Source organism: Bombina bombina, chromosome 1 (genome assembly GCF_027579735.1).
Source record: "Bombina bombina isolate aBomBom1 chromosome 1, aBomBom1.pri, whole genome shotgun sequence".
In the NCBI taxonomy this organism is placed as follows: domain Eukaryota; kingdom Metazoa; phylum Chordata; class Amphibia; order Anura; family Bombinatoridae; genus Bombina; species Bombina bombina.
In genome coordinates, this window is record NC_069499.1 from 1507549619 (window position 1) to 1507576921 (window position 27303).

The window sequence follows — 27303 nt, forward strand, 5'->3', positions numbered from 1 at the left end:
CTAGAATTACGTTTTTTTTTCTCCAAGAATGTTGGGAGAAGGGATTATCGGGTATGTCTGGCGAACTTCCCAGACGTACATTCGTTTGGTCAGGCCTTGGTCAGGATCAGGCCTGTGTTCAAATCAGTTACTCCTCCTTGGAGTCTTAATTTAGTTCTTAAGGTTATCAACGGGCCGCTGCATTCCTTAGATATTAAGTTGTTATCTGGGAAAGTTGTTTCTTGTTGCTATTTCTTCTGCTCGTAGAATGTCATAGCTCTCGGCTTTACAGTATGAGTCTCCTTACCTTACTTTTCATTGGATAAGGTGGGGTTACGTACCAAATTAGGGTTTTCCCTAAGTAGTTCAGACCAGAACATTAAACAGGAGATTGTTGTTCTTTTCTTGGTGTCTTCATCCTTCTTTCAGGAGGACGGTTTCTACACATTCTGGACGTGATACGTGAACAATGATTCTTTTTACAGGCGACTAAGGATTTTCGTCAGTCTTCTGTTTAAAGTAAGAAACAGAAAGCTACGGCTACGTCTGTTGCTTGTGGCTGAAGAGTATAATTTGCTTGGTCTATGAAACTTCTGGACAGCAGCCTCCCAAGGGAGTAATGGCTTTGTCTGCAAGGGTTGTTCCCTCTTCCTGGGCATTCAAAATGAAGCCTTATGGAACAGATTTGCAAGCTTGCAACCTGGTCCTCTCTTCACACTTTTTCAAACTTCTAGAAATTTGACTCTTGCCTCAGTTGAGGCCTCTTTTAGGAGAAAGGGTTTTCAAGCAGCAGTGCCTTCCGTTTAGGTTTCCTGTCTTGGCCCTCCCTTATCATCTGTGTACTCTAGCTTGGGTATTGATTCCCAACAGTAATTAATGATGATCCGTGGACTCATCGTGTCATTAGAAAGAAAACAAAATTTATGCTTACCTGATAAATTTATTTCTTGACACGATGAGTCCACGGCCCGCCCTGTTATTTAGACAGGTTATTAGTATGTTATAAACTTCAGACACCTCTGCACCTTGTTTCTTCCTTTCTCTCCTTTACTTCGGTCGAATGACTGGAGTGGCAGGGAAAGGAGGAGATATTTAACAGCTTTGCTGTGGTGCTCTTTGCCGCCTCCTGCTGGGCAGGAGTGATATTCCCAACAGTAATTAATGTTGATCCATGGACTCATCGTGTCAAGAAAGAAAGAAATTTATCAGGTAAGCATAAATTTTGTTTTTTCCACCCATGGTATTCAAATGGATAACATTCTTGCAAAACTTCTGCCATATAATGCTCCAGGCATGTGCACTCTTTTTTCAATAAAAGATACCAAGAGAACAAAGAAAATGTGATAATAGAAGTAAATTATAAAGTAAAATTGCATGCTCTGTCTGAATTATGAAAGACATTTTTTGGGTTTCATATCCAGCCTTTGTGGGTGAGTGCTAAATAGGAACTTGAAATTTTAGTAAGCATGATTAGATTTTCAGGTATCTCTATTACATTGAGGCCTCTCTCTTTAAAGTGTTTTGACTTGCTTAACTTCATTACTTTATTTGGGGGTCAATGGTCAAGTGAACTTTTGTCAAGAGAGGCTATCTGCTCTCAGGATATTTTTAAGGATATGTGACTGTAATTTTTACCATTCAAGAGGTGAGATATTAATAAATAGAAATTCAGACTGAATTTTTTAAAAAAAGGACAACCTCGGTTGTAAGTTGATAGTGTTAAATTAGCAATTTGTACCAAAGGGGTATTAAGGTTGTTCTTATAAATGCATAGTATATATCCACAAATAAGCATTGATTGTGAAATAATCTGAATACAAACAATGGGTCATTAGCATCCACAATTGTAATTTGCAGGGTTTTACTGGTTTAGATCATTCCATCATACACCTTTTAAGTAACTGTATGTATATTTTGTCTCTCTTGATGTGGCCTATTAGAGGTTTCATGACAATGATTTCCTGCCCTGACCTTCAAAGCAGCTGTTTATAACTTTAGGTAAACTTCAGCGTAGTTAGTCATACAGGATATAGTTTGACGTTCTGGCAAGATTGGAAAAACTGCGTTTGCAGATTTAGCTTCCTGGATGTGATCGTGGTCTGGAGGGCGTGCCTTGCTTCATAGGGTCGCCCCCCTGACCCGATCCCATAATTGAAATCTCACAATAGCATGCAGCATCGCTGGATTCAATTTGTCTACATTGGAACATTCTGATGTAGACATTATAACCCTGTCATAAAAGGGTTAAAGGAACAAAAATAAATATTTAATGTAAATTGCTTTGTGATTTTATTTTTCCTTTTTTTTTCTACTAAAATTAAACATTTTATTAGCCATTTATTTTTTATTTCACTTTAATCTTACAAATTACTTTTGTATCTCAAAACATTTCTGCAAAATTCCATAGTATTATTATTGTTTTCTCTCTTCTGTTAAACTCCTACATTGCATATTGGATTTGTTTACACAAACAACATTATTAGAAACCACAGCACTAACTTAATTTAAATAGACATTAAACTGCTGTGTACAACTACAAAAGAATAGTGACTACTCACTATGTTATTGCATTTCATCCTGTTCCTGTAGCTTTTTCAAATCAGTCTTCCTTTTTTATTAGCATAAAGGTGACCGATACTGAAGCTCCGCTACTTCATACTGGGCACAGCTATCTTGGAGCTCAAGTTTTTCACAGCCTGTGACAGAAGCAGTGCACACTCACAGATTAGTAATATTGCCAACTTTTTACAGCTGTATAATTTGCTTGGAGATCGTGTGCATGATACATCATGTGAGCTTTAAGTTTTTTGCATTTTTTACACAGTTTTACAGTTATACAAAATATATTTTAAGAAGCACTCAACAATAATACAACTGCCACTGCAATAATGTACAGCTCCAGTTTTCTATCATGCACCCTAACCTTAAGCACTCAAAAAGTTGACAACCTCATTGATATGTAAATGCAAACTGCTTCTGTCACAAGCTGTGAGAATACTTAAGCTCCAAGATGGCTGTGCCCAGTATGAAGAGGCGGAGCTTCGGTATCTGGCAACTTTAAGCTATTAAAAAAAGAGCTGCAGGAACAGGGTGAAATGAAATAACATAATGAGTAGTTACTATTCTTTGTAGTTGTGCACATTGGTTTAATGTCCCTTTAAATTCTTCTCAGTTTGTTTAAAAATGATCAGCCAACTCCTACTCTGTAACATGAGATTTATGATTACTCAAGATCCGTGTATAATCAAGAACATTGTGATTCGTATGTTTAATAGATTTGGTGGTAATACTGAGGAGGAAAAAGTGTGTCTCTCTGTATAATACATTTTCTTTCATAAAATGATGATGGTCCACAGTCCTTCATAACATCTGGGATATGCTTTCTGCCACTAGGAGGAAGTCAAGAACCAAATCAGAGCTTAAAATCCCTCCCATCTCTCTATTAGTTTTGTTCTTGGCCTCGTATGAGTTGGTTGAGAATAGAGGTTATTCCAGCTACTTGCTTGTGAATTACAAATTGCTCAGACCTATGTTAGACTCAGTGTCATTTTCCAAGAAGACAGAAAAGACTTCACAGCAGCTGAATGATACAGGGATATAGAATACCATTTTATGTGCACAGTATTTCCCTAATGGGACTTCAGCCATAACTACCCTCAGGCGTCACGGGGGCTCGTCCTTAGCCTCCCCCTGAGGGACACCTGTATTTCCTACTGCAATCCACTGCAGTACTCTGATACCTGTTCTAGAAGGGCTTTCTACTGGATACTGCTGCAGCTGCATGGCCATAGATTGACATGCCTGGTAAGCCAGTGGAGGGGTGCTCCATAAGGTAAATGACTTTTCACAGCACACACACAGCCCAGATGACACATATATTTTTTTCTCTATCCAGGTCTTACCTGTCCTGTCATGCTCAAGGACAAAGTAAGGGAAGCCTGTCACCCTTTACAACCATCTGGCAATCTGGGGATACTTTTAGGGGCACTTTCCTTCTTAATATAAGGAGAGTCCAAGGCTTCATTCCTTACTGTTGGGAAATACTGAACCTGGCCACCAGGAGGAGGCAAAGACACCCCAGACAAAGGCTTAAATACTTCTCCCACTTCCCCCATCCCCCAGTCATTCTTTGCCTTTCGTCACAGGAGGATGGCAGAGAAGTGTCAGAAGATTTTCAGAGTTGTTCCTCAGGAGGGGTATATGCCCTTCAATATGGGACTGGAGTTTTAAGTAGTCTTGTCAGCCTTTCAGTGAGAGCATTGACGAAAGATGCAGGGAGAGTCTTCCTGCGAACCCATCCAGCCTGCCTGCTAACAGCTCCTTAAGCAACCAGTGTTGACGAGTTTCACTGTCTGCTTTTTCTTCACTCAAGGCCATGTTAGGAGCGATGCTACAAGACTGTCACACTTGAGAGGCTGTGTTTCTGTACCACAGCTCGGATTCTGGTAAGATCGTTTCAATTTTTACTTATGTTGAAAACGCTAAAGACAGGGTCACAGTGTGGCTCCTTTTATCTTAATAGAATCATGGGTTAATATCTCCTGAGGGAGGTTATCAAATATGATTTTATGCTGCTTTATGTGAGGTTTTTTTTGGGCTCATAGACTGTTATGCGGTAACAGAACATACAGGTTTTTACTTTCACTTTGAACGCTGCACAGCTTGTAGCTTGGCACGCTTTTTCTCATAGCAGGGGCGCTCCTGCCTTGCGCACCACGTGACCGGGTGTGGTCACACTTTTGTTTTCTGTTTCCTGACTGAGCTAGCTGTCGGAGAAGACGCTTGTTTCTCTGTTTGCCTGGGTCTAGGAGGTGGTGAGTGATGTCTAGTGAGGATGTCATCTTCTCCTCCATGGAAGTTACCTTGTTGCAGGGATCTGCTGGAACAGGGTCCTTTTGTTCATCAAAATCTAGATTCTCTGATGCTGAGTGTGTGGAGATTTAACACTTAGTCCTTGCCAAGAGAGGGTTTTCTGAGATAGTTATTGATACTCTCATTCGAACCCGTAAGAAGGTTACTCGTCGCATCTATCATAAGGTGTGGAGAACCTACTTATTCTGGTGTGAATTTCCTTGGCATAAAGTTAAGGTTGCCAGGATTATATTGTTTCTCCAGGATGTACTGGAGAAGGGTCTTTTGGGAAGTTCTCTGAGGGGACAGATTTTGGCCTTGTCTGTTTTACTGCACAAGAGGCTCTCTGAGCTTCCAGATGTTCAGTCTTTTGTTAAGGCTCTGATTAGGATCAGATCTGTGTTCAGATCTTTGGCTCCCCCTTGGAGTCTGAATCTCTTTCTTAAAGTTTTGCAATGGGCTCCTTTGAGTCAATGCATGAAATTGACATTAAGTTGTTGTCCTGGAAGGTTCTTTTTCTACTGGCTATTGCTTCTGCGCGCAGACTATCTGAAATTGCCGCCTTGCAATGTGAACCTCCTTTTCTGGTGTTCCATTGGGATAAGGCTGTCCTACATACTAAGTTAGGGTTTCTCCCTAAAGTCTTGTCAGACCGCAACATCAATCAAGAGATTGTGGTCCCTTCTTTGTGTCCTAATCCTCCTCCTTCGAAGGAACGTTTACTTCATAATTTGGACGTGGTTCGTGCCTTTAAGTTTTATCTTCAGGCTACTAAGGATTTTAGACAATCTTCTTCCTTGTTGGTGGCATATTCTGGGAAGCGTAAGGGTCAGAAGTTTTTTTGGTTGAGGAGTCTTAACCGCTTAGCTTATGAGACAGCGGGACATAAACCTCCTCAGAGAATTACGGCTCATTCTACTAGAGCAGTGGCTTCCTCTTGGGCCTTTAAGAACAAGGCCTCTATGGATTAGATTTGAAAGGTGGCTACCTGGTCCTCCACACTTTTTCTAAATTTTACAAGTTTGATGTTTTTGCTTTACTTGAAGCAGCCTTCGGGAGAACGGTTTTGCAGGCTGTGGTGCCCTCAGATTAGGGTCCGCCTCTATTTTTGTCCCTCCCGTTATCATTCTGTGTCCTCTAGAGCTTGGCTATGGACTCTCCTTATATTAGTAACGAAAACATAAATTATGCTTACCAGATAATTTTAATTTCCTTCTTGATAAGGAGAGTCCACGGCCCCCGCCTGTGTTTCTCCAATGGGCGCCCCCTAAATTTATATTTCTCATCTGGCACCTTTTATACCCTGATATTTCTCCTACGGTTCCTTGTTCCCTTGCAGAATGACTAGGGGAAGTGGGAGAGGTAGTTAAAACTTTGGCCTCCTCCTGGTGGCCAGGTTCAGTATTTCCCAACAGTAAGGAATGAAGCCATGGACTCTCCTTATACAGAAGGAAAAATTTTCAGTAGCGGAGACTCGGGTAAGGCAGGGGAACAGTTTTTGTTATTTATTAGGGAGATGTTTTATGCTTAGTGCACTGATTTTACTAAAAGAACCAAAAGTGGTATTTTTTGTTTCCCTACTGCACCGACTTTTCTCCCGGGAGTAGCTCTGCCCAACGGGCTTTCTTCTCAGTATGGAGTCTCTACAGCTAGAAATTGTGTTTTTGTAGTTTGCGGCCAGATTCCTTATTAAAAAGTGCATGCCAGTCACAGGAAGGGGGTGAGTACCCATACAGGAGCTGCCAGGGGGTACTTAAAAGCTATATAATTAAGGTGTCTGAGGGAGTGTAGAGAACTCTCCACCGGTTATTGTCTGTACCAATACTTATATACGGTGTCATTGCATAAAAGGGCAATGACGACACATGCTACTATCCACCAATGAACCCTTGAGAAAGTTGGCTAGCGTGCTGACGAAACGCGTAGGAGCGTGGCCAACGAAGCAGCATGTGTTTGACAATTACGGACAGAGGCATACCAGTTTTTTGATGCTTGGTCTGTTGTATGAACATATTTTTCGGTGCTACCTTGGATTATGGACTGTTAACAACATCTACGGGATCTGCATCAAGCTGCAGGCGGTGAAACTGGGAGACCCATCCGGTTTGTGGAGTCCTGTTTCTAACTGACTGTTGGAGTATTTCCACAGATGTGCAGTTTTTATTCTCACTATATTTTGTGTTTTTATGCGTGTCAACTCATATTAAAGTGTACGTTGAATCGTGGATGCGATGTGTTTTTTCTCTTTACGGTGTCATTGCATATTTTATTATAAGTAAAAACTAGAACAAAATGTCTTTGTCCCCACTGAGATTATCTCCATAGATTAGTCCATTTCTGATATCCCTCTGTCTACATTCACATTTATTTAGCAAATATGTTCCAGTATGCTGGGTCACTCATATCTGTGAGAATTGTATACCTCCGATTTTGCATATATATCAGCCGCAATCGTCTACTTTCCAGAGGGGAATTTGCCCTGTTCTTGTCACTCTGGGGGAAATGACTGATTTTACTCCTGAAGCTAAAAATAGCATGTACAAAATAGTGAGTCTGTTTAGTGTCTGTCCCCAGACTAAGTAAGCATAAATCTGGAGGTTTAACCCAGTCTCCTGAAGTAAATGTGCAAAATAGTTCTGGCTCTGTTAACCTAAGGGGTCAGATTAGATAACATCCTCTAGGCAGGTGTTTTTTGCAAGGACCTTTAGGCAGCTGTACTCCACACCACTTTAATGGCTATGCTACCTCAGTGGTCAAATAATTATCTACATTTGGAACACAGATTGCTTTAGATTTCTCAGTCAGTCAATCTTTCTCTGTCTTTGACTCTTGGGACATCCTTCCTTTGTCATTCTTGGTATATTGTGCCGACAGACACCAGTTTCTCAGGCTGGGGGCAGTCTGGGTATCTCGAAGACTGCAGTGAGTTTGGTTTCCTCTAGAGGCAAGGTTTTCAACCAACACTCTTGAACTTTTAGCGATTTCAGGTTCTTCTGCCCTGGCCCCTATTGGAGGGGGAATAGTTTATCCACTTTCAGAAAAACAACATCTCGGTAGTAGCCTACATAAATCATCAAGGGGTAACCACATTCCACTGGTCATGCAGGAAGTGTCTAAAACTGTGTCTTAGGCAGAGAGGAATCATTGCTCCCTATTGGCTATTCACATACCAGGAGTGAACACTATGTAGGTGGATCATCTCAGTAGTCAATTGGTCTATTCAAGAGTGTGGTCTCTCCAGTTGGACATTTTTCGATCACTCAGTGATCAAAATGTCTTACAGGAACATAGACCTGATGGCCTCTCACTTAAATCTCACGCTTCCAAGCTATTGTGCAAGATCCAAAATATCCAAAGGCTCACATAATAGTCGCCTTGGTATGTTCATGGAACTTTCATCTAGCATATCAGTTTCCTTTGTTTTGTTTTTTCCAAGAGTCATTACGTGGATCAAACATAAGTCAACGTCAGTAATATTAATTGTTCCAGCCTGGCCCCGCAGTACTTGGTATGCGAATATAGTGCAGATGTTCTCTTGCTTTCCATGGCTTCCAAGACCTGTTATTTCAAGATTCTCTATTCTATCAAGATCTAAAATCTCTATAATTAATGGCATGGAGTTTGAACTCCTAGTTTTGGTACATAGAGGTTTCTCAGATTCGGTCATTGAAACTTTGATGCAGGGCAGAAGACCTGTAACACAAGAGATTTATCATATGATTTGGAAGACATATTTTGATTGGTGTTATTCCAGAGGGTTTTCTTGGTATTTTTTTCAGATTAATAGAATACTTCAGTTTTCTCAGGGTGGCCTTGACAAAGTTCTGTCTGTTCATTTCTAAAAGGTCAAATTTCTGCTTTCTCTCTCTTTATAGGAAGTTGGCTAAACTTCCTGACCTTTAGACTTTTGTCCAGGTGTTAGAATTAGGCAAATTGTGAAACCTATTTCTCCACTCTGTAGTCTGAATTTACTTTTCTCTGTATGATACCAATGCATTCCATTGATATTGACTATTATCTTTGAAAGTACTATTACTTTTAGTAAACTCTCCAGCAAAGAGAGTTTCTGAGTTGCCAACAACCTTGTCTTGCGATTTTCCATTTCTAATTATTCACAAGGTGTAGGCTTTACTTTGTACTAAATATGTTTTTCTTCCTAAGGAAAATATCAGTCAAGAAATGGTTGTTCAAATCCTGCTAACTCCTAAGTAGCGGTTTTTACATAATCTTGATGTAGTCAACACCTTTGAAGTTCTATTGCAAGCTACTAAATATTTCAGACAAACTTCTAGTTTTTTCTCACTACTCTGAGACTCGTAAGGGGCAGAAAGCTACTAAGGTAGCTTTGGCCTCTGGGCTCAAAAACAGTGATTCAAGGCTTACTTAAAGATGGGAGAGTCGCCTCCTAAGCGTATTACAGCTCTTTCTGCAAGGGCAGTTGCAACTTCATGGTTTTTTTTGTTTGATGTTTTTAAATATGCATCTTTGGAGTTGAATTGCAAAGCTGCAACGTCTTCTCTGCTCACTTTTTTCAGATTTTATCACTTTGAGGCTTTCCTTTTTCGCAAACCACTTTGGGCCGTAAAGCCCTTAAGGCCACAGTGTTGGCTCAATAAGAACTGCCAGAAAAATGATCCTACCCTTTCCATAACATAGACCATCTGCTTGGGTATTAATCCCATATGTTATGGAGAACTGTGGACCATCATCATTTTACAAAAGAAAACAAAATGTATGCTTACCTGATAAATTATTTTCTGTTGGAATGATGATGGACAACAGGCCCTGCCCGTTTCAATTTTGGGCGACAGCTCTAATGATGCCTCTACTGACCGTGCTTTGCCTTTCCTACTTTATATGTTTTCTATCCTCTACTCGGCTATATGTTAAACTAAGAGAGAGGTGGGAGGGATTTTAAGCTCTTATATGGGTACTTGACTTCCTCCTAGTGGCGTGAAATATATCCCATATGTTATGGAAGACTGTGGACCATCATCATTCCGAAAGAAAATAATTTATTAGGTAAGCATAAGTTTTCCTTCTTAAAATCTGTTAAATATTGTCCTTCTATTTAAAACCCGAATATTTTTATTTGTATCACTACCATGGTGAGCTTTTAACAGTTGTTAGCCACTACATAGTTTTCAACACTAGTGTAAAGCAAAGGAAAGATGTGGGAATAGAGTCTCTTCCAACATCTACACAGCAGGTTGTCAGTGTGTGCTGAGTGGATACATGTTATCCAGACTCAACAATTTCCTCCCTTTCCTTTTCCAAATCAAGGGATTAAATCACTGCAAAAAGTTGTGTTTCTGACAGTTTGTGTTTGATTGATATGCGTTAGTAGCACCATGAGATTCAAATCTAGTTTGTTACTGGAAATCTAGATATGTTAAATCACTGAGTGTTATTGTGTATGTGTATTATAGGCACACATGTATTGTTCGGGATCCTATTTTTTAAACAGTGTTGTTTCTTAGCTTTAAATGCGATTTACAATTGACAGAGTATCCTTGCATCCAAAAAATAAAATCTATTAATGTGAACACTGTTGAATAGCAAGTAGATCAAATAACATACATTGAATTTGTTGCATGTATTACAGGGTCTTACGCATTAAACTTATAGCAACGTTTCTGACATTATCCTTAGTCATGCAAATGGTGGATTTGATTTAAATCAAATTTAATTAAACCACTCAATTTAAATCATGAGTTTCTATATAAAGGTTTCTCTTTCTGGAATAACTTTTCAGATTATTTGTCCATTTATAGCAGGCTATTTTTGATTTGGTTATTTACCAATAAAAATACATAGATCATTGAAATTAATGAAATTATTGGAAGGTAAACTCTCTCCAGTTTAATAGGGTAATTATTATTTTGTCAACTTTTCAGGTGTACGTTATTGGAAAGAGAAAATGAATTCTTACCTTTCCAATAACAATTTAAATAGTTTTATTTAACTAAACTCCCTCCTCATAATTAGGTCATTGTGCAGATCTATTCCACTCCAAACAATCTTCTATTCATTAAGGTTTTTAAACTTAGTAAGGGATTTATTGTGTTCATAGATTTGCAGGGGAACAATGGCATTAATGGGACAGTAAAGTCAAAATCAAAGGGATACTGAACCCGATTTTTGTCTTTCATGATTCAGATCAGCATGTAATTTTAAGCAACTTTCTAATTTACTCCTGTTATCAATTTTTCTTTGTTCTTTTTGGTATCTTAATTTGAAAAAGCAGCAATGTAAGCTTACTAGCTGGCCCATATTTGGTTCAGCAACTGGGTACAGCTTGCTGATTGGTGGCTAAATGTACTCACCAATCTGCAAACGCTATCCAGTGTGCTGAACCAAAAATGGGCCGGCTCATAAGCTTACATTCCTGCTTTCTTTTGCATGATGTACTGAGTCCACGGATTTATCCTTACTTGTGGGATATTATCCTTCCTAACAGGAAGTGGCAAAGAGAGCACCACAGCAGAGCTGTCTATATAGCTCCCCCCTTAACTCCATCCCCAGTCATTCTCTTTGCCGGCTCTAAGCAGGAAGGGTAAAGTGAAAGAGGTGTTAAGCTGTTAGTTTTATTTTATCTACAATCAAGAGTTTGTTATTTTTAAATGGTACCGGTGTTGTACTATTTACTCTCAGGCAGGACATAGATGAAGATTTCTGCCTGGAGGATTATGATCTTAGCATTTGTAATTAAGGTCCACTGCTGTTCCCACAGAAGCTGAGGAGTACAGGAAAACTTCAGTGTGAGGAACGGTTTCTTGCTATACAGCAATGAGGTATGTTCAGTCATATTTTCTGCAGAGACTGTGTTAACTCAGAAAGGCTGACAGTATCCCCATTAGGGGAAGGGTAAGCAGTTATCCTAGTGTTATAAGAGGCTTTACTAGCTTGCATAAAGGGCTAATTTTTGGGGCACTCTGTTTTAGGGATGCACCAAAATTTCGGCCGCAGAAAGTTTCGGCTGAAAATTGCATTTTTGGCTATTTCGGTTTTCGTTTTTTTAGCCTGTTATTTTCGGTAAAATTATTGTGTAGCATGTTTCAAATGTGTTGCTAGCCTAGAGCTGCTGTTTAAGTTTATTACTTGACTTACTGTTCTGCATATGAGTTTTCTAGGACTATACTTTATTTGGATAATTAGTAAAAAAAAAAAAACCCTGTTAAATATGATTCTGTTACATAGAACTAAATGAAGAATAATTGTTTTAAGTAGGGATGCACCAAAAAAAAAATTTTTTTTTCTTGGTAAAATTATTGTGTGGCTTATTATTGTTTTAAGATATTTTTGTCCAATTTTAGTGTGTTACTTTCAATAAAAGTGTGGTATTTTTTTTATTGGCTCTAATTATGCAAAAAAAAAAAAAAAAATTAATTTAAAAAAAATTAATTTTCGGTATCAGTTTCGGTTTTCGGCCAAGTGCATCCCGGATTTTCGGATTCGGTTTAGGTCAAGAGTTTCCATTTCGGTGCATCACTACTCTGTTTGTATATGAGAGATTGGGACAAACGTTTGTATGTTCTGGGAGTAACATTATTTTATTTTGATGGGACATTTGCTTGCGGGTTCATTTGGCTTATTTGGAGTTGTTATAACCCACATGGCTTTCAGACAAGGTTTGTTGGATTTGTCTAGGCCCCAGCAACATCGGGTACGGTGGACGGGGCCTATTTTCGCGCCTCAGTTGCGCATTTAGTTATACAGACAAGCAGCAAGCAACTTCTCCAGAGGTCCTGATAGTCTTCTGAGGGCCTAATCGAAGCTTTAATTCCATATTATCGTTCCCTAAGGGCAGGTAGAGCTGTGGCAAGGTGCTAATAGGAGTTTTAAACGGTTTTAGACAATTATCAATCCGGTTTTTGCATTTGGGGGTTTATTGCTTATTTACTTGTGGTGCAATCCTTCTAAAGCTTAGTGGGTACATTTTTAAAATTTCGGAAAATTTGAAGCAATTTTAACCTGTTTTGCAGTTTGTGTATGCCTTTTTTTCTCTTAAAGGCACAGTACCGTTTTTGCAAATTGTGTTTTTTTCATTAAATAAAGTGTTTTTAAAGCTTGCTTGCCTCATTACTAGCCTGTTAAACATGTCTGACACTGAGGAAACTCATTGCTCAATTTGTTTAGAAGCCATTGTGGAACCCCCTCTAAGAATGTGTCCCACTTGTACTGATATGTCTATAAATTGCAAACAGCATATTTTGACTTATAAAAATTTGGCATTAGATGATTCTCAGACAGAAAGAAATCAGGTTTTGCCATTTTGTTCTCCCCAAGTGTCACAACCAGTAACGCCCGCACAAGCGACAGCAAGTACTTCTAGTGCGTCTAATTCTTTCACCTTGCAAGATATGGCTTCAGTTAAGAATACTACCCTCACAGAGGTTTTATCTAAACTGCCAGGGTTGCAAGGGAAGCGCAGTAGCTCTGGGTTAAGAACAAATGCTGAGCCTTCTGACGCTTTAGTAGCCGTATCCGATATTCCCTCACAATGTTCTGAGGTAGGGATGAGGGATTTGCTGTCTGAGGGAGAGATTTCTGATTCAGGAAAGATGTTCCCTCAGACAGATTCAGGTATGACGGCATTTAAATTTAAGCTAGAGCACCTCCGCTTATTGCTCAGGGAGATTTTAGCTACTCTGGATGATTGTGACCCTATTGTAGTTCCAGAGAAATTGTGTAAAATGGACAAGTATTTAGAGGTTCCTGTTTACAATGATGTTTTTCCGTTCCCTAAGAGGATTTCGGACATTGTTACTAAGGAGTGGGATAGACCAGGTATTCCGTTCGCCCCCCCCCCCCCTCCTGTTTTTAAGAAAATTGTTCCCCATTTCTGACCCCATAAAGGACTCATGGCAGACGGTCCCTAAGGTGGAGGGAGCTATTTCTACTCTGGCTAAGCGTACAACTATACCTATTGAAGACATTTGTGCTTTCATTGATCCTATGGATAAAAAATTAGAGGGTCTCCTAAAGAAAATTTTTGTTCATCAAGGTTTTCTTCTTCAACCTATAGCGTGCATTGTTCCTGTAACCACTGCGGCTGCCTTTTGGTTTGAGGCTCTAGAAGAGGTTCTTCAGATGGAGACCCCACTAGATGATATTCTGGACAGAATTAAGGCTCTTAAGTTAGCTAATTCTTTTATTACAGACGCTGCTTTTCATCTTGCTAAGTTAGCGGCAAAGATTTCAGGTTTTGCCATTTTAGCGCGTAGAGCGTTATGGCTTAAGTCCTGGTCAGCTGATGTGTCATCTAAATCTAAGCTGTTGTCCATCCCTTTCAAAGGTAAGACCCTATTCGGGCCTGCACTGAAAGAGATCATTGAGGGAGGGTCATACCCTCCCTCAAGATAAGCCAAATAAGACAAGGACCAAACAAAATAATTTTCGTTCCTTTCGAAACTTCAAGAGTGGTCCCACTTCCTCTTCCTCTGCTGCAAAGCAAGAGGGGAACTTTGCTCAATCCAAGCCAACCTGGAGACCTAATCAGGCTTGGAACAAGGGTAAACAGGTCAAAAAGCCTGCTGCTGCCACTAAGTCAGCATGAAGGGGTAGACCCCGATCCGGGACCGGATCTAGTAGGGGGCAGACTCTCTCTCTTTGCTCAGGCCTGGGCAAGAGACGTTCAGGATTCATGGGCAGTAGAAATTGTAACCCAGGGATACCTTCTAGATTTCAAGGATTCTTCTCCAAGGGGAGGTTCCATCTTTCTCAATTGTCTGTAAATCCGACAAAAAGAGAGGCGTTCTTACGCTGTGTAGAAGACCTTTTTACCATGGGAGTGATCTGCCCAGTTCCAAAAGCAGAGCAGGTTCTACTCCAATCTGTTTGTGATTCCCAAAAAAGAGGGAACTTTCAGACCAATTCTGGATCTCAAGATCCTAAACCAATTCCTAAGAGTCCCATCTTTCAAGATGGAGACCATTCGGACTATCTTACCATTGATCCAGGAGGGTCAATATATGACCACCGTGGACTTAAAGGATGCGTATCTACACATTACTATCCACAAAGATCATCACCAGTTCCTCAGGTTCGCCTTTCTGGACAAGCATTATCAGTTTGTGGCTCTTCCTTTCGGGTTGGCCACGGCGCCACAAATCTTCACAAAGGTGCTAGGGTCCCTTCTGGCGGTTCTAAGGCCGCGGGGCATAGCAGTGGCGCCTTATCTAGACGACATTCTAATTCAAGCGTCGACTTTCCAACTAGCCAAGTCTCACACGGACTTAGTGTTGGCCTTTCTAGGATCCCACGGGTGGAAGGTGAACGTAGAAAAAGAGTTCTCTTCCCCCCTCACAAGAGTTTCTTTTCTAGGGACTCTGATAGGCTCAGTGGACATGAAGATATTCAGGAAATCAAAGATTTTGTCCACCTGCCGAGCTCTTCATTCCATTCCTCGGCCGTCAGTGGCTCAGTGTATGGAGATAATCGGTCTAATGGTAGCGGCAATGGACATAGTTCCGTTTGCTCGCTTGCATCTCGCTTGCATCTCAGACCACTGCAACTATGCATGCTCAATCAGTGGAATGGGGATTATGCGGATTTATCTCCTCAGAGACCAGAGACTCTCTTCTTTCGTGGTTGTCACAGGATCATCTGTCCCAGGGAATGTGTTTCTGCAGGCCAGATTGGGTTATAGTGACGACAGACACCAGCCTTCTGGGCTGGGGTGCAGTCTGGAATTCCCTGAAAGCACAGGGTTTGTGGACTCGGGAGGAGGCTTTCCTACCGATAAATATTCTGGAATTAAGAGCGATATTCAATGCTCTCCAGGCATGGCTTCAGCTGGCTTCGGCCAGTTTCAGTCAGACAACATCACGACTGTGGCTTATATCAATAATCAGGGCGGAACAAGGAGTTCCGTAGCGATGATAGAAGTCTCAAGGATAATCCGATGGGCTGAGGCTCACTCTTGCCATCTGTCAGCGATCTATATCCTAGGAGTAGAGAACTGGGAGGCAGATTTTCTAAGTCGTCAGACTTTTCAGCCGGGGGAGTGGGAACTCCATCCGGAGGTGTTTGCTCAACTGGTTCGGCTATGGGGCACACCAGAATTCTCTGCAACTGACTGCTTGGAGATTGAACGCTTGATTCTATCAAAGCGAGGTTTCTCTGAGTCGGTCAAAGATACCTTGATTCAGGCTCAAAAGCCTGTTACCAGGAAATCTATCATAAGATATGGCGTAAATATCTTTTTTGGTGCAAATCCAAAGGCTACTCCTGGAGTAAAATCAGGATTCCTAGGATTTTGTCTTTTCTCCAAGAGGGATTGGAGAAAGGATTGTCAGCTAGTTCCCTAAAAGGACAGATATCTGCTCTGTCTATTTTGTTGCACAAGCGTCTGGCAGATGTTCCAGACGTTCAGGCATTAGCTAGAATTAAGCCCGTGTTTAAACCTGTTGCTCCGCCATGGAGTCTAAATTTAGTTCTTAAAGTTCTTCAGGGGGTTCCGTTTGAACCCATGCATTCCATAGATATTAAGCTTTTATCTTTGAAAGTTTTGTTCCTAGTTGTTATCTCTTCAGCTCTAAGAGTTTCTGAGCTATCTGCATTACAATGTGATTTGCTTTATCTTGTTTTCCATGCTGATAAGGTGGTTTTGCGTACCAAGCCTGGGTTCCTACCTAAGGTTGTTACTAACAGGAATATCAATCAGGAAATTGTTGTTCCTTCTTTGTGTCCTAATCCTTCTTCTAAGAAGGAACGTCTGTTGCACAACTTGGACGTGGTTCGTGCTTTGAAATTTTATTTGCAGGCAACCAAAGATTTTCGTCAAACATCTTCTTTGTTTGTTGTCTATTCTGGAAAGCGTAGGGGTCAAAAGGCTACGGCGACTTCTCTTTCCTTTTGGCTGAAAAGCATCATCCGTTTGGCTTATGAGACTGCTGGACAGCAGCCTCCTGAAAGGATTACAGCTCATTCTACTAGAGCGGTAACTTCCACATGGGCTTTTAAAAATTATGCTTCTGTTGTACAGATTTGTAAGGCTGCGACTTGGTCTTCGCTCCATACCTTTTCAAAATTTTACAAATTTGATACTTTTGCTTCTTTGGAGGCTATTTTTGGGAGAAAGGTTTTGCAAGCAGTGGTGCCTTCCGTTTAGGTTCCTGTCTTGTCCCTCCCTTCATCCATGTCCTAAAGCTTTGGTATTGGTATCCCACAAGTAAGGATGAATCCGTGGACTCGGTACATCATGAAAAAGAAAACAAAATTTATGCTTACCTGATAAATTTCTTTCTTTTGCAATGTACCGAGTCCACGGCCCGCCCTGTCTTTTCAAGACAGATGGTATTTTTTATTAAAAACTTCAGTCACCTCTGCACCTTATAGTTTCTCCTTTTTCTTCCTTGGCCTTCAGTCGAATGACTGGGGGGTGGAGTTAAGGGGGGAGCTATATAGACAGCTCTGCTGTGGTGCTCTCTTTGCCACTTCCTGTTAGGAAGGATAATATCCCACAAGTAAGGATGAATCCGTGGACTCAGTACATCGCAAAAGAAAGAAATTTATCAGGTAAGCATAAATTTAGTTTTTTCAAATAAAGATAACAAGAGAGCGAAAATAATTAATATGAGTAAATTAGAAAGTTGCTTAAAATTGCATGCTCTATCTGAATCATGAAAGAAAAAGTTTTGGTTCAGTATCCCTTTAAACTTTAACCCCCTTAAGGACTGGGCACTTCAGACAAAAACTTCCCCAAAAGACCAGCGCATTTTTGCCATCACTACATTTAAACAGAAATAGAGCCTTTTTTTATCTTTTTTTATATTTGCCTATCTAAATTATATATATATATTTTTAGTAGACAACCCAAAGTATTGATCTAGGCCCATTTTGGTATATTTCATGCTGCCATTTCACCACCAAATGCGATCAAATAAAAAAAATTAACTTTTTCACAATTTTAGGTTTCTCACTGAAATTATTTACAAACAGCTTGTGCAATCATGGCACAAATGGTTGTAAATGCTTCTCTGGGATCCCCTTTCTTCAGAAATAGCAGACATATATGGCTTTGGCATTGCTTTTTGATAATTAGAAGGCCGCTAAATGCTGCTGCACACCACACTTTTATGCCCAGCAGTGAAGGGGTTAATTGGGTAGCTTGTAGGGTTAATTTTAGCTTTAGTGTAGAGATCAGCCTCCCACCTGACACATCCCACCCCCTGACTCCTCTCAAACAGCTCTCTTCCCTCCCCCACCCCATAATTGTTACCCCCATCTTAAGTACTGGCAGAATAAAGTCTGCCAGTATTAAAATAAGACAGTTTTTTTATATATATATATTGCAATGTAGGATCCCCCGCCCCCCCCCCCCCCAAACAACTCTCTAACCCTTCCCCTTCTACCTATTTGCCGTCAGAATGAAAAGGGCATGGTGCCTCTATAAGAGTTGCGCAGACAATAACACGGATAAAGTCATCAAGATGAACCATAAACGAAGGCAGCACTCTTGTGATGATAGGAGGATAACACGACCTGTGGGAACATATAAAGAGGTGCCTCATAAAGCAATATCGTCTGGACAGGAGAATACAAATATAGCGATGACAGGCCCAGACCAGGTGGGTACTCGCATATAGAGCAGAACTTAAATGGTGCCCAACAGCGCAGGCCCGGACCTCAAGTCGCCCAACAAACGGCAACGCCGACTAGACCACATGGGGATCAATCACCAATCAGAGGTTTCAGGGCATCATACATATCACAGTTGCAGCGATGTGGCCAACCAAAATACAGCAGGCCCAGTATCAAACCACCAATGGATAATTAAAATGGACTGTAAAAGTGTCAAAATTTATTGTTAACACAATTTAAAACCAGCTTACATGTTGACACTTTTACAGTACTTGCTCTATGTACTATTTTTATCTTTGTCACGGACCATTAACTATCCATTGGTGGTTTGATACCGGGCCTGCTGTATTTTGGTTGGCCACATCGCTGCAACTGTGATACGTATGATGCCCTGGAACCTCTGATTGGTGATTGATCGCCATGTGGTCTGGTTGGCGTGGCTGTCTGTCGGGCGACTTGAGGTCCCGGCCTGCGCTGTTAGGCACCATTTAAGTGCCGCTCTCTATGTGAGTACCCACCTGGTCTGGGCCTGTCATCGCTATATTTGTATTCTCCTGTCCAGACGATATTGCTTTATGAGGCATCTCTTTATCTGTTCCCACAGGTCGTGTTACCTATTTGCCGCCATCTTAGGTCTGCCAGTACTCAGTTTGCCTCAATTTATGCATATTTTAAAAAAAAAATTCTGTAGTGTAGCTACCCCCCTCATCACCCTACCCCCCATCCCAGATCCCTTTCACACATAGGATCCCCCTTATTGCCCTATCTGTGTAGCGTGGCTTAGCGGTCCCGCCTCCTCCAGCGATGGGCCGCCTCCCTCCTTACTCTCCCACCAACGATCGGCATCACCGCTGTATGATGCAGAGAGGGCCACTCTGCAAATCTATTTCTGCAGTGCTCCACTTGTGGGGCATGCAGAAATAGCACAATAGCGTACAAGGTATGTCGCTGGTCCTTAAGGGCATAACGACCAGCGTCAGTTAATGATTCAGGTAGAACATTCCAATTTAAACAACTTTCCAATGTATCTAATATACTTTATGTTGGTATCCATTGTTGAAAAGCAGACTCAGGAGCATTGCTCTCCTTCAACACCGAATACCAATCAAATAAGGCAAATATGATAAAATAAGTAAATCTGAAATTTGCTCCATCTGAATCATGAAGGAATCATGGGTTTATGCCCCTTTAAGATGTATTTCTCAACTCTGTATGTTTATTTTATAACACTTTTACAGTGAATAAGACACACATTCATAGTTTTGAGAACAACAAAACCAGGAATATGTGATATCTTCTAGACCAGTGGTTCTCAACCTAAGTGACCTCAAGGCCCGGTAAGTTTTAGCCGGACCGGTCCAGGGCCCGGTAAGCATCGGGAGTGGGTTGCAGTAGGTTTGGAAGAAATATATATATATATATATATATATATATATACACAGTCTCCCCTCTCTCTCTCTCTCTCTCCCCTCTCCCCTCTCTCTCTCTCTCCCCCTCTCTCTCTCTCTCTCTCTCTCTCTCTCCTCTCTCTTTCTCTCTCCTCCCCTCTCTTTCTCCTCTCTCTTTCTCTCTCCTCCCCTCTCTTTCTCTCTCCTCCCCTCTCTTTCTCTCTCCTCCCCTCTCTTTCTCTCTCCCCTCTCTCTCTCCTCCCCTCTCTCTCTTTTTCTCTCTCTCCTCCCCTCTCTCTCCTCTCTTTCTCTCTCTCTCTCTATCTCCTCCCTCTCTCTATCTCCTCCATCTCTTTCTCTCCTCCCTCTCTCTCTCTCTCTCTCCTCCCTCTCTCTCTCTTCCCTCTTTTACAGTGGTTTAATTATGTAATAATTAATTGGTGTCAGTGGGATCCATATTAATATCCTACTGACACCAATGAATTATAAAATTAACCCACTATATATAAGGCAATATCGGGTCACGGCCCACCAGCAGGGCCGTCGTGGCCCGGTAGTGGGCCGCGGCCCGGCTTTTGAGAAACACTGTTCTAGACCTCAAAATACCCAAAATAATCTTACACAAACCCACTTAGAGAGCATGACGTGTATGGATTAATGGAATTAATTTGCCCAAAAATTATTATAGCCTCATTCTACATAATTAAAAAATAATCAAAATGAATAACCATTGTATTATAATGTATCTTAAAGGGACATTGTACAATAGATTTTTCTTTGCATAAATGTTTTGTAGGCCATCTTGGGAGTGTTTTTGTTGCAATGTATAGTTTTGCTTATTTTTTAATAACATTGTGCTGATTTTCTTAACCAAGTCCCAAAGTATCAGATGTAGACTGAAGTCTAAAGATTCCTACTACTCCAATTTATATAATCTGTATTTTCATATGCAGGGGAGGGGGGGATGTCTGCTCTTCATAGTTTATCAGCCCCTTTCAATGGCTGTCCCAGCCTAACATCATCAACAGTGCTTAAACTGGGAGCTTCGTAAGTTTTTAAAAGGTTTTATACTGAATGTTTAGATCAGTATCTGTGCATATTCTTTATAGTAGGGTCTATTACATGCAGTTATATAAAAATTGGTGTACACTGTCCCTTTAAATAGAAAATTATCTTTAGATAGATTTTCCTGCAAAAAAGATTTTAATTAGAAAAAATCCTATTTAAATAAAAAAAACGTATTTAAATCAAATTTGCATATTGTCTGCAAAATATGGGGTGCATCTTTAAATTACAATCATTCCTAAATGCTTAGGATATCTTTCACAAAGTGTTGAAATTATAAAACATTTGGGCAGGGGAAATGTTGTGTTAATATAACGATTGGTCATAATTGAATTGTAATCTTTATATATAATAGATCTGGCACATATTGTCTTTATTAAATAAAAAGCCTTTGTGAAATTCGTTTTACATTTGCCTTAAATAAAAACACTGGATCATCAGCCGCTGACCTGGGAGAGGTAGTGGGTGGGGTTATGTCTTGACAGGTTCTTCCACCTTTATACACTTATATTTGATCTCAGAACTGACCCCAGGTCTTATAGCTTGTCTTTCAGCTGTCCAGATTAGACCACCCTGCAGCTTCTCTATATGCTAAATACACACGTTAGACCACAGGTCAAACGGCATGATCCTGCCACATCAAATCAGACCTCTGAGGTAACCACTCTGTCATCCCCTGGTCATGCAAGGACCTCTGTCATCCATTTGCAGATATCAAACCTTAGATCCAGATCACTTGTTTCAGTTGTTATGTTTTTTTTGTTTTTTCTTTGTGTGTGTATGTGTACGAATAAATATTAACAATCTCTGAAAATTATGAGATTTTTATTAACAGATGTGATTTTTACTCTTTCTATCTGCTCCTGCCTTGTATTTAGTAGAGTTATTTGTTGGAGTTTCACCGTTATTTTAGTGGGCTTAGTAAAAAATATAATACAGGAGGAGGAATGTCTTGCCATTAAGAAATGACAACTACATTGTCATTTTATTGTGGACGTTTTAGGTTCTATATTGGCTGTGAACTTTGTGCTAACTGGTTTCATGGAGAATGTGTTGGCATCACAGAAAAGGAAGCAAAGAAAGTGGATGTATACATCTGTAATGATTGTAAACGGTCACAAGAGGGCAACAGTGAGGAGTTGTTGTGCATCTGCAGAACACCATATGATGACTCACAGTGAGTTCTGTTGAACTTCCTTTTTTTAATAAGTAGGGGATGCATTGCTCAAGCTATTCATAACAGGTGCTAAATGTGCTTTTGTTTTGGCTGCTTTCCTTTTTAACATTATTCTTTATTAACCACACATTACAAGAGCATGCAGAACAAAATGTGTGGGTTTTTGTCTCACTTTCACCTCCAAAGAGGCTGTCAAAGCATTTCACAGCTATATGTTGTTTGCTCCTCTGGAAATGAAAGTGTTGTGTCATTCATATTAATTAAATATGATGCATGATAATTCTATAATTGGTGAAGCATATAATATAGTTGCATATATGGTGTGTGTTGTCCTGCAAATATTAGCTTTGAAGGGACGTCTGTAATCTTTCAAATATATGCTACTTGTGCAAGAACTGTCTATATTCTGTTACTGTATTGAGACACCATGTAATAAATATATTTATATATATATATATATATATATTTATATATATTTAGAGAGACATGAAACCCAAATTTTTTCTTTCATGATTCAGAAAGACCATGTGATTTTAAACTACTTTCCAATTTACTTTTCTTTCTAATGACACGGTGATTCCACAGATCATCATAATTACTATTGGGATAATCACTCCTGGCCTGCAGGAGGAGGCAAAGAGCACCACAGCAAAGCTGTTAAATACCACTCCCCTTACCCACAACCCCCAGTCATTCTCTTTGCTTGTAGTGCATGGAGTTGGTAAAGTTAGGTGTCTGATTCTTCAATCAATAATTTTTTATTTTAAAAAAAGCAAGTTTGGTTTTGTTTTTTTTTCCTTGGGGGTTTAGCTGTATTCCACGTCAGTCTCTTCAGTAGAGCTGTGGGTGGCTTTTGAGCTTCTGAGAACTTGGGGGGTATAATCCCTTCCGTGCCTCTCCAGATGTGTAGCTGCCCTTTTCTCCAACATAGGTGTGTCCGGTCCACGGCGTCATCCTTACTTGTGGGATATTCTCTTCCCCAACAGGAAATGGCAAAGAGCCCAGCAAAGCTGGTCACATGATCCCTCCTAGGCTCCGCCTTCCCCAGTCATTCTCTTTGCCGTTGTACAGGCAACATCTCCACGGAGATGGCTTAGAGTTTTTTGGTGTTTAACTGTAGTTTTTATTATTCAATCAAGAGTTTGTTATTTTAAAATAGTGCTGGTATGTACTATTTACTCTGAAACAGAAAGGTGATGAAGATTTCTGTTTGTAAGAGGAAAATGATTTTAGCAACCGTTACTAAAATCGATGGCTGTTTCCACACAGGACTGTTGAGAGGAATTAACTTCAGTTGGGGGAAACAGTGAGCAGACTTTTGCTGCTTGAGGTATGACACATTTCTAACAAGACGATGTAATGCTGGAAGCTGTCATTTTCCCTATGGGATCCGGTAAGCCATTTTTATTACATAAGAAAAAAAGGGCTTCACAAGGGCTTTTAAGACTGTAGACATTTTCTGGGCTAAAACGATTGATATATAAGCATATTTTAATACTTCATAGCTTTGAGGAATTATTTTATTCTTGGGAATTATGTAAAATAACCGGCAGGCACTGTATTGGACACCTTATTCTCTAGGGGCTTTCCCTAATCATAGGCAGAGCCTCATTTTCGCGCCTCTATTGCGCACTTGTTTTTGGGAAGCATGACATGCAGATGCATGTGTGAGGAGCTCTGATACATAGAAAAGACTTTCTGAAGGCGTCATTTGGTATCGTATTCCCCTTTGGGCTTGGTTGGGTCTCAGCAAAGCAGATACCAGGGACTGTAAAGGGGTTAAATATAAAAACGGCTCCGGTTCCGTTATTTTAAGAGTTAAAGCTTTCAAATTTGGTGTGCAATACTTTTAAGGCTTTAAGACACTGTGGTGAAATTTTGGTGAATTTTGAACAATTCCTTCATACTTTTTCACATTTGCAGTAATAAAGTGTGTTCAGTTTAAAATTTAAAGTGACAGTAACGGTTTTATTTTAAAACGTTTTTTGTACTTTGTTATCAAGTTTATGCCTGTTTAACATGTCTGAACTACCAGATAGACTGTGTTCTGTATGTGGGGAAGCCAAGGTTCCTTCTCATTTAAATAGATGTGATTTATGTGACACAAAATTTAGAGAAAATGATGCCCAAGATGATTCCTCAAGTGAGGGGAGTAAGCATGGTACTGCATCATCCCCTCCTTCGTCTACACCAGTCTTGCCCACACAGGAGGCCCCTAGTACATCTAGTGCGCCAATACTCCTTACTATGCAACAATTAACGGCTGTAATGGATAATTCTATCAAAAACATTTTAGCCAAAATGCCCACTTATCAGCGAAAGCGCGACTGCTCTGTTTTAGAAAATACTGAAGAGCATGAGGACGCTGATGATATTGGTTCTGAAGTGCCCCTACACCAATCTGAGGGGGCCAGGGAGGTTTTGTCTGAGGGAGAAATTTCAGATTCAGGGAAAATTTCTCAACAAGCTGAACCTGATGTAATTACATTCAAATTTAAATTGGAACATCTCCGCTGCTTAAGGAGGTGTTATCTACTCTGGATGATTGTGAGAATTTGGTCATTCCAGAGAAATTATGTAAAATGGACAAGTTCCTAGAGGTCCCGGGACCCCCCGAAGCTTTTCCTATACCCAAGCGGGTGGCGGACATTGTAAACAAAGAATGGGAAAGGCCCGGCATACCTTTCGTCCCTCCCCCTATATTTAAGAAATTGTTTCCTATGGTCGACCCCAGAAAGGACTTATGGCAGACAGTCCCCAAGGTCGAGGGGGCGGTTTCTACTCTAAACAAACGCACCACTATACCCATAGAAGATAGTTGTGCTTTCAAAGATCCTATGGATAAAAAATTAGAGGGTTTGCTTAAAAAGATGTTTGTTCAGCAAGGTTACCTTCTACAACCAATTTCATGCATTGTTCCTGTCACTACAGCAGCGTGTTTCTGGTTCGATGAACTAGAAAAGGCGCTCAATAAAGATTCTTCTTATGAGGAGATTTTGGACAGAATTCATGCTCTCAAATTGGCTAACTCTTTCACCCTAGACGCCACTTTGCAATTGGCTAGATTAGCGGTGAAAAATTCTGGGTTTGCTATTGTGGCGCGCAGAGCGCTTTGGCTAAAATCTTGGTCAGCGGATGCGTCTTCCAAGAACAAATTGCTTAACATTCCTTTCAAGGGGAAAACGCTGTTTGGCCCTGACTTGAAAGAGATTATTTCTGATATCACTGGGGGCAAGGGCCACGCCCTTCCTCAGGATAGGTCTTTCAAGGCCAAAAATAAACCTAATTTTCGTCCCTTTCGCAGAAACAGACCAGCCCCAAGTGCTACGTCCTCTAAGCAAGAGGGTAATACTTCTCAAGCCAAGCCAGCCTGGAGGCCAATGCAAGGCTGGAACAAAGGTAAGCAGGCCAAGAAACCTGCCACTGCTACCAAGACAGCATGAGATGTTGGCCCCCGATCCGGGACCGGATCTGGTGGGGGGCAGACTCTCTCTCTTCGCTCAGGCTTGGGCAAGAGATGTTCTGGATCCTTGGGCGCTAGAAATAGTCTCCCAAGGTTATCTTCTGGAATTCAAGGGGCTTCCCCCGAGGGGGAGGTTCCACAGGTCTCAATTGTCTTCAGACCACATAAAAAAACAGGCATTCTTACATTGTGTAGAAGACCTGTTAAAAATGGGAGTGATTCATCCTGTTCCATTAGGAGAACAAGGGATGGGGTTCTACTCCAATCTGTTCGTAGTTCCCAAAAAAGAGGGAACATTCAGACCAATCTTAGATCTCAAGATCCTAAACAAGTTTCTCAAGGTTCCATCGTTCAAAATGGAAACCATTCGAACAATTCTTCCTTCCATCCAGGAAGGTCAATTCATGACCACGGTGGATTTAAAGGATGCGTATCTACATATTCCTATCCACAAGGAACATCATCGGTTCCTAAGGTTCGCATTTCTGGACAAGCATTACCAGTTTGTGGCACTTCCGTTCGGATTAGCCACTGCTCCAAGAATTTTCACAAAGGTGCTAGGGTCCCTTCTAGCGGTGCTAAGACCAAGGGGCATTGCAGTAGTACCTTACTTGGACGACATTCTGATTCAAGCGTCGTCCCTTCCACAAGCAAAGGCTCACACGGACATTGTCCTGGCCTTTCTCAGATCTCACGGGTGGAAAGTGAACGTAGAAAAAAGTTCTCTATCTCCGTCAACAAGGGTTCCCTTCTTGGGAACAATAATAGACTCCTTAGAAATGAGGATTTTTCTGACAGAGGCCAGAAAATCAAAACTTCTCAACTCTTGTCAAATACTTCATTCTGTTCCTCTTCCTTCCATAGCGCAGTGCATGGAAGTAATAGGTTTGATGGTAGCGGCAATGGACATAGTTCCTTTTGCGCGAATTCATCTAAGACCATTACAACTGTGCATGTTCAGTCAATGGAATAGGGATTATACAGACTTGTCTCCGACGATACAAGTAGATCAGAGGACCAGAGATTCACTCCGTTGGTGGCTGTCCCTGGACAACCTGTCACAGGGGATGAGCTTCCGCAGACCAGAGTGGGTCATTGTCACGACCGACGCCAGTCTGGTGGGCTGGGGCGCGGTCTGGGGACCCCTGAAAGCTCAGGGTCTTTGGTCTCGGGAAGAATCTCTTCTCCCGATAAATATTCTGGAACTGAGAGCGATATTCAATGCTCTCAAGGCTTGGCCTCAGCTAGCAAAGGCCAAATTCATACGGTTTCAATCAGACAACATGACGACTGTTGCGTACATCAACCATCAGGGGGGAACAAGGAGTTCCCTGGCGATGGAAGAAGTGACCAAAATCATTCAATGGGCGGAGACTCACTCCTGCCACTTGTCTGCAATCCACATCCCAGGAGTGGAAAATTGGGAAGCGGATTTTCTGAGTCGTCAGACATTTCATCCGGGGGAGTGGGAACTCCATCCGGAAATCTTTGCCCAAATTACTCAGTTGTGGGGCATTCCAGACATGGATCTGATGGCCTCTCGTCAGAACTTCAAGGTTCCTTGCTACGGGTCCAGATCCAGGGATCCCAAGGCGACTCTAGTAGATGCACTAGTAGCACCTTGGACCTTCAAACTAGCTTATGTATTCCCGCCGTTTCCTCTCATCCCCAGGCTGGTAGCCAGGATCAATCAGGAGAGGGCATCGGTGATCTTGATAGCTCCTGCGTGGCCACGCAGGACTTGGTATGCAGACCTGGTGAATATGTCATCGGCTCCACCATGGAAGCTACCT

The 27303-nt window shown here is 41.1% G+C and overlaps 1 protein-coding gene across 1 annotated transcript in view; it reads left to right on the top strand.

Annotated features, from left to right (window-relative positions):
• The window catches only part of BPTF (bromodomain PHD finger transcription factor), a 923754-nt gene that overhangs the window by 836865 nt on the left and 59586 nt on the right, over window positions 1-27303 (top strand). Inside the window, exon 28 of the mRNA XM_053721515.1 lies at window positions 21874-22047. Coding sequence (XP_053577490.1) covers window positions 21874-22047 — 174 coding nt within the window. The remainder of the gene's footprint in view (window positions 1-21873; window positions 22048-27303) is intronic.